Genomic DNA, 8,390 nt, shown 5'->3' on the forward strand with positions numbered 1-8,390 from the left:
TTTGAGACAGGATCTCAAGGCAGGCCATGTATATTCCATGGATTGTGATATATGTGTACTTAAATGAATCCATCATGATATTCTCAAGAGGATTTTCAATGCCCTAAAAGACTTTGGCCATTTGCTCATTTTTAAAATTGTGTTGTCTTTTTAACATTTTAAAAATTGTTCTTTTATTATATGTATATGCATGTTTTGTTTGCCTTTATGGATTCAAGGAATCCAAAGGAGCCATTTCAGAAACAGCCACAGTGGAAAAGTGCAATTTTAGAGCTATTTGTTTGTTTTTTGAGACAGGATTTCTTTGTGTAGCTCTGGCTGTCCTGGAACTAGCTCTGTAGAACTCATAGAGCTCCTTCTGCCTCTACCTCCTGAGTGCTGGGATTAAAGGCATGCAGAAAAGTATAATTTTGAAGTCTATAAACAATCAAATATATCCTCCAGGGTGAGGAGATGGCTCGGCAGTTAAGGGTTACAGTGTTTAACAGTTTGTCACACAAGAGGGCTCCTTTGGATTCCTTGAATCCACATAAATGTCAATGTCAGGGGTTGAGTGAAGCAGCTCTCACAAAGAAAATTCCTGACACCTACCTCAGGCCTCTACAAGCATGCACACACATGTGACAGACACATGGGACAGATATATGCTTACCACACATACATGAAAACAACATTCTCTTTTCTTTCATGTCCTCTCCAGCTGACAAGGGAAACTTGGTAGGTTGGGGATTTGGAGGTTGTCTATCAGCCAAATTCTCCAGCACAGTTCATTACATACTTTGTTACCACTCTTTCATATCAATGTTTTAGCTTGCAGAATTTCTTTCTTTCTTTCTTTTTTTTTTTTTTTTTTTTTTTTTTTTGGTCTGAGACAGGGTTTCTCTGTGGCTTTGGAGCCTATCCTGGAACTAGCTCTTTTAGACCAGGCTGGTCTTGAACTCCAGAGATCCAACTCCCTCTGCCTCTCAAGTGTTGGGATTAAAGGTGTGTGCCACCACCACCAGGCTTAGCTTGCGGAATTTCTTGCAAAGTTTGCAGCAGTCACAGCAAAGTCCCTGGGTTTAAATTGATAAATTTAGTTAATTATTTAGAATTCTGGTCTTATTATTGTGAAGATTTCAGTAACATGGAATTGATTTGGTGGCACACACCTGTAATCCCAGTACTTAAATGAAGGCAGGAGAACCAGAGGTTTAAGGTCATGCTCAGCTATGTAGTGAATTGAAGGGCAATCCCACATGAGATCTCTCCAAAAACAAAAAAAGCTAGGTGTGCTTCTAATCCCTGCACTTAGGAAGTAGTGGCAGAAGGATCAGAAATTCAAGGTCATCCCTGTACATAGCAAGTTTGTGGCCAGCCTGGGTTGCACACAATTTCAGCACTATTAGGAACAATAATAAAAGCTGAGTGTGGTGGTACATGCCTATAATCCCAACACTCTGGAGAAAGGCAGGATCTAGAGTTCAAGGAGAGCCTGGGCTACATGGTGGGAAAACAATATAAGGGGGCTGGAAAGATGGCTCAGTGTATTAAAGTATGTGTTGCATAAACATTAATGACCTGTGTTAAAATCCCCCAGTACTCAAAGGAGACCAGCTGTGGCCTTGTAACCACAGAAGTGAATGGTGGAGACAAGAGGGTTTCTGGGGCTTACTGGCGTAAGCCTAGCTCTGGGTAGAGATTCTGTCCCAAGGGATTAAGGTAGAGAGTGATACCTGATGTCCTCCTCAGGCCTCCATGCATGTGTACAGGTGCCCCCCCCACACACACCCATGCACATAAACTACATACATGAACAACACACAACTTGAATAACAAAAAGGCAGTCAGGCCAGATGTGCTTGTGTATGCCTTTAATCCCTGCACTCAGGATGCAGCAACAGTCATTATCTCTGAGTTTGAGGCCAGCCTGGTCTACACAGGGCAGTCTAGGCTTGTTGTGGAATATTTGTACACTGTGTGAAAATGTATTACTGTGATTGGTTTAATAAAGAGCTGAACAGCCAGTAGCTAGGCAGGAGGTATGGTTGAGACTTCTGGACAGAAAAAAAGGAGATGAATCTAGGTGTTCATGAGATGCCAACAAGACATGGAGGAGCTGGGTGTTGGTGGTGTGCCCCTTTAATCCCAGCACTGGGAGGCAGAGGTGGAAGGGAGGATCTCTGTGAGTTTGAGGCCAGCCTGGTCTACAGAACAAGTCCCAGGACAGGCTCCAAAGCAATCAGAGAAATCCTGTCTCAAAAAAAAAAAAAAAAAAAAAAAAAAAAGTCTTGGAGGGAGTCAGACATACAGAATGAAAGGTAAAAAGCCACAAGGCAAAACAGATTGAGTTCTAAGAGCTAGTGGGATTAAGCCTAAACTAAGGCCGAGTTTTCATAATTAGTAAGAAGTCTCTGTGTCATTATTTCTGAGCTGGAGACTGACAACAAAGCTTGCTACATAGGCTACGTAATGAGATGCTGTCTTAAAAAACAATAGCAGTCAGAAGACTTCCCCAGTTCTTTATTTTGGTGTACCTTTCATATATTCCTATAGTAATTGTGTTTGGAAGCCCTAAGCCATGCCTTTAATTGGCACATGAGTTCATGATTAATGCGTTAGTCCAATCCTTGGCTATTTTTCATGGGCTCTGAAAACTCCACTCCCTAATGTTCACTGGATTCTCCCATCATCTCAAACCAGTCCAATTAGCCAGTCTCCACTCTTTACCAGTCCATCCCACCTTTCAGTGAATATCACAACAGGATTCCACTGTTTTTTCTGTTAGTCACCTTCCTAACTAATGCTTAATGGATGACCCACAGGTTAACTCAGGGAATAAGAAGGACTAAAGACAAGTTATACAGCACCACCAGCAAAGCCAAGCCAGGGAGCCAGTGTGCTGGACACCCTGCTGCCACTGGACACAGTAACTAGCCTGCACTATTGTCTTTTCTGGCATTCAACACTGGATCCAAGGGTTGGCAATAGAGACATTGTTGTGCCTGCCAACTTGAAGCCGCTGCCACAGACACCAGAATGAAGTGTCCACTGTCCTTGTTCCTCTGTCATTAGTCTCAGATTCAAAATCCCAGATAAGTGCATCTGATTGGCAGAGCCTTAGTCAAGGGCTTGTATCCCAGCTGGTAGAGCAGCAACAGTTCTGTCTCTTCAATTCGGCATTTTTTAGGGGCAAGGACTGTCAAATAGGAGAGACGTTCAGAACCTCAAAAAGTACCTCACATTTATTTATGCTGCTCTAGGCAGATGTTCCATGATGTAACACTTAGGTACAAGCTTGTGTTTATGGCAAAACTGTTAATTTTTTTCCTATTACAGCAATAAAACAATCTGCCAAAGACAGATGGCTCAGTGGGAAAGAGTGCTTGTTCTTGCAGAGGATAAGAGTTGGGTTCCCAGTGCCCCCATTGCAGCTCACAACCACTTGTAACTCCAGCTCTAGAGTGATCCAACACCAGTGTAACTTGTTCACAGGGACATTACCACTAGCTGTTAGCAGGTCTGTTCTCAGCACAGGACTCTTTAGCAGGCTGCTTGAAGTTCCTTAGTCATAAGACACTAGCCTCCCCACAAAGCTAGTACCACAGCCCATTCAAGATGCTGTAAAGTATCAACTGGGTGGCTTCTAATATCAACTTCTTTCTCATAGTTCAGTACCTGGTAAGGACCCACTGATGCTGTCTTCTTACTTGTCCTCACTTGGCAAAGGAGCTATGCAAAGCCTTTGTGAGGGCAGAATCCAGAGTCATTTCTTTCCACCTAACAAAGGCCACTCCTCCCTACATCATCGCAGAGGTAGGCAATTTGTTGAACATAAACATTCATCTAGGGCAGAAAGCCATTCCAGAGAACATGGTGTAAACCATATCACCCTCTAAGACCTAACTACCAAACTGCTAGTCTCATAGGCCAGACCAGAAGAGGATTCTTGTGGGCTATCCTAAAGACTGCCTGCTACATGAAATGTAGGTATCTATCCCAGGGCAACTGAAGGCAGAAGGAGGATTGCCTATGTGTTTGAGGCCAGCCTAGTCTACATAGTGAGTTTCGGGCTAGCCAGGGCTACATAAACTTGTCTCAAAAGAAAAAGGGGGGTGTATGACAAAAAATTCTCCTGGTTTAATAATTTAGCCTAAGAGGGTATTTGTAATTTATCAAAGACTAGTTACACCACTCTACAACACTGTTCAAATGCCAAGACCTCCTTGGAAAGGAAACACCAAGGAACTTGGGTTGTAGCCCTATTTCTTTTTTTCAGACAGGGCCTCACTCACTATGTAGACCAGATGGGCCTAAAACTGTCAGAGACCCACCTGCTTCTGTATCCTGAGTGCTAGGATTAAAGCTGTAGGCCTATCTTAGTGAGATCCCTAGTCCTGATTGTTGAGACCCTGAGTCTGGTCTCCAGCAACATATCCACGAAACACCTCTTTCATGAACCTTCCCTCCTCATTCCATCACACACAGTTCCAGAATAATAAATCCACTCAGAGACATGCAACAATGTTTTTTTATTAGGCACAGGATTTTAAATGATCTCTTCAATTTTTCCATGGCAAAACTATGTGTGCCATTTAACATATTGAAGCTTGCCAACTGAATCACTACCAAGAGAAGGGAAAATTATCCCCAACCTGCTTAACCAGGAGGCCAATTCATCTGCCGACCCCCGAGAACATGGAGATGAATATGGTAGACAGATTGTCCCCCGTCTGCACCTTCATTCACCACCATCCGATAACCCCGGTTCAGGCCCAGATCTGCAGCACATTTCTTGCCAACAATCATTAAATGTCCTAGAAGCTAGAAAAGAACAAAGAGTTTCTTAAGTACAGGAAATGTCCATTAAGTAACAGTCAAGCTAGGCATGGTGGTGCATGCCCTTAATCCCAACACAAAGGAGACAGAGGCAGGCTGGTCTCTGTTGAGTTCTAGGCCAGCCTGGTCCACATAGGAAGTTCCAGGACAGCCAGGGCTACATAGAGCCTTTGTCCAAAACAAAACAAAAAAGAACAACAACAAAAACTCAGTGTTTAAAATGTGTTAGAAATTTACTTACACTTTCGTCATCGTCTTCTGCTACAGAAATCTGGGATATATGCTTCTTGGGTATCACCAGGAAATGTGTTGGTGCTTGAGGGGAAATGTCATGAAAAGCAAGACACTGGGGGAAAGAAACAGAAGCATTAGTACATCATCCACTAGACTAAAACATACTCTCTGACAAGTATTAAGTACTAACCAAATGGGAGGCACTGAATTAGATGCTAAGAAGACAGAAGTGTACATGATACACATGGCCTCATAATTTTTTCAGGACATTTAAGACAAGTTTTAAGAGAAGATGGACTTTAAGCCAGAGATGTAATTATTAAAGGTCAGGCATGTATTGAAAGGAAAGGGTGAAAAGATGATTACCATAAAGAAATAGGATTTAGGCTGAGTGATGTAAGCACAACCATTCTGAGGCAGTGACACTGACTCTGTGATTTATGGTATGTGGTGGTTTGAGTAACTATGGCCCCCACAGGCTCATATATTTCAATGCTTAGTCATCTGGAAATGATCATGGCTCTTTCTCTTTCCATACTTCTCATCAGGATAATTAACTAAAATTTAAAACAGTAAGCTCCCAATTAAATGTTTTCCTTTACACAAGTTGCCTTGGTCTTGGTGTCTCTTCACAGCAATAGAACAGTTATTAAGACAATGAATGTGCAAAATTAAGTCCTATCAACATTGCCAAGCTGATCTCATTCAAGTCCTCTGGCTCAAGTCACACTATCCATAGTTCTCTATCTTCAGGGCCTGTTATCCCCCCCCCCCCCCATGATCCTCTCTGTATCTTTCTTTTTAAAAAAAGATTTCAAGGTCAGCTAGATCTACAAAGCAAGTTCCAGAAAGATCAGGGCTGTCACACAGAGAAACCCTGTCTCAGGGTAAAATAATATTTACTTATTTTTATGTAGATAAGGATTTCTGCCTGCATGTATGGATGTGTACCATGTTCATGCCTTGCCCATGGAAGTCAGAAGAGGATGCTGGATCCTGAGACTGGAGTAAGACAGTTCTGAGCCACCTGATGTTGGTACTGGGAATCAAATAGGTCTTAACCACTGACTGAGTCATCTCTCTGGGCCCTCTTAACCCCAACTTTTATCTGATTTAAAATGCTATACATTCCTCAACTCAACTTCAAAAGTTACAAATTCCTCCCTCCCTACCATGTTAATTTTTCTTTGTTTTTTGAGACAGGGGTTCTCTGTATTTCTTCAGAGCCTGTCCTGGAACTAGCCCTGTAGACCAGACTGACCTCAAACTTACAGAGAGCCACCTGCCTCTGCCTCCTGAGTGTTGAAACTAAAGGTGTGTGCCACGAACACCAGGCTCAATTTTCCATTTTTTATGTATGTGCATGTACATAGACATGAATATGTGGGCGTGTAACCTATGCACACAGCCTTCCTGTATTGCTTTCCACTTTCCTGCCACGAGACAAAGTCTCTTTTTGAACTTTGGTAAAATTGTGACTAGCTTGGCTGGCCAGCCACCAGGCAGTTCCAGGACTTTGCCAGTCTCTGCCTCCGGAGTTTAGTTAAACAACTAAACTCAGAACTGTAGAGTCACAGGCACATGCAGCCATGACCAGCATTTTTCATGGGTGCTGGGGACTCTATACATTCAGAGTAAGCACTGTTATCCACTAAACCATCTCCTCAGCCTCCACCTTTATGATTTGGGAAACAAGCCTGATTCCCCTCCCCCTCCCACCTTTTCCAGAGTCATGATTGTGCAATTTCCTGTTTTATTTTTATTTACTTTACAGGTACAGCCTGCACAGATGAGGTTTTTGGTTTGTTTGGGTTTTTTCTTTTGGGGGGGGGGGAGAGGGGTAAATCTTTTGCTCCTTTCGGAACAGAACCCAGCCACCAGCCATACTTATCTGGCTAGTGAGTAATTTTACTTGATATACTCTATAAAATGCAGTATCATTTAGAATACTTCAGAACACTGAAGTTCAGCCATTATTTCAAAGATCATCTATCAAAACAACTGCAAACTATGGTCCCCATGTTGCCCAGGTTGGGTTTGAACTGATTCTCTTGCCTCTACCTCCCTAAGTGCAAGAATGACAGGGTGATAGTTTTTTGTTTACAGTAGTTTTCTTTCTTTCAAGTGTTTGCTTTGTTTTTGAGGTAGGGACTTACCCTGTAATACAGGCTGACCTGTAATTCCTGGCTCAGCCTTCTGGATGCTGGGATTACAGGGCAGTCAACAGTAAACGCAATTTAAATAAAACTCACCTCAAGGAACTGAATTAAATTTGGGGTAATGTTTTGAGTCTATGTGAACATTACCAGTGGCATTAAGAAGTACTCATTATTTCATATTTCTTAACAAATTTAACAAATCACTTACAAAACTTTCTAGTCAATGGGTCAAGCGCCTACCCTGCTGTATGTGAGACCGAAGGCCATACACAGAGCAGCCTAGGAAATAATTTACAAAATTGGTCTTCAGTGTCCACTGCGATTTCACCTATCACAGAGAGGAAAAAAACAATCTTTTGTGCCGCACCATAAATGTTTTCCCGTTCAGGAGGGAGTGGTGGGCCGCCTGCAATCCCAGCATCTAGGAGACGGAGGAGGGAGAATCAAGGGTTCAAGGTCAGCCCCAGTTAGTTGTTCCGAGTTGGGGCTCAGCCTGGGGTGCTTGAAGCAGACTTTAAAAATAAATAAACAAATAAAACCTAAGGCAATATTTTTTAAAAGTCGAGGGGCAACGTCTGCAGGAGGAACAGGGAACGGAAAGACCTCGAGTCCCCCGGTCACCTCGCAGCGCGTGGACCGCCACGCGCGGGAGATGGCGGAGATTGCGCCGGGGCGCGGTCGGGTTTCTCGCAGGCCAGATTGACACTAGCGAGGTGGGTGGCGGTCGTGGGCCCCGGTGGGCGTCACCCCGCGGGTGGTCACTTCCCAGGGGTCCGGGCAGGCGTCACCGACCGCACCTCACCCGGGCCGCGACACGCGGCGGGCCGAGCGGCCGATAACGCGTAACCCGAGCGCAGGCACGCGCCGCAGGGCCACGCGGGCTCAGGGCCAGGCCAGCCGGGCCGCGCGTCGGCTCAGGCCCGCAGCTCCTCAGGGAACGCCGGCGTGTCGCCCGGCCGCAAGCCTACCCGGTCGTCCTCGTAGATGATCTTGGCGGGGATTTCCTTCCGGATGATCTTGCCGAAGATCGTGTCCCCGCCGGGCTTGGCCACCTGAGCCTTGGCAATCTCGTCAGCCATCGCAGCCGCTCGCTGGCCTTCCCGCGCCGCGGCCACGGTGGGGACAGGAACCGCGGGAGCGCGCGGGGCCCGCCGGCTCGAGCTCGGTCGTCTTGCGCAT

At 44.8% G+C, this 8,390-nt stretch overlaps 1 protein-coding gene across 1 annotated transcript; it reads right to left on the reverse strand.

Annotated features, from left to right (window-relative positions):
• Positions 1-4,517: 4,517 nt before the first annotated feature.
• On the reverse strand, positions 4,518-8,390 carry Hint1 (histidine triad nucleotide binding protein 1). The gene is made up of 3 exons (XM_051180662.1): positions 8,180-8,390; positions 5,060-5,164; positions 4,518-4,803 (listed from the first exon to the last, which is right to left on the reverse strand). The coding sequence occupies exons 1-3, from the start codon at positions 8,288-8,290 to the stop codon at positions 4,639-4,641; spliced, it is 381 nt and encodes a 126-aa protein (XP_051036619.1). The 5' UTR covers positions 8,291-8,390; the 3' UTR covers positions 4,518-4,638.

The sequence above is a fragment of the Phodopus roborovskii genome, unplaced genomic scaffold (assembly GCF_943737965.1).
Source record: "Phodopus roborovskii unplaced genomic scaffold, PHOROB, whole genome shotgun sequence".
NCBI lineage: Eukaryota > Metazoa > Chordata > Mammalia > Rodentia > Cricetidae > Phodopus > Phodopus roborovskii.

Coding starts and splice junctions, on each gene's coding strand:
- Hint1 (XM_051180662.1), bottom strand. CDS start 8,290: ATGGCTGACGAGATTGCCAAGGCTCAGGTGGCCAAGCCCGGCGGGGAC. Junction 5,165..8,179: donor TCATCTACGAGGACGACCGG/GTAGGCTTGCGG, acceptor TCTTTCCCCCAG/TGTCTTGCTTTTCATGACAT. Junction 4,804..5,059: donor CAGAAGACGATGACGAAAGT/GTAAGTAAATTT, acceptor GTTCTTTTCTAG/CTTCTAGGACATTTAATGAT.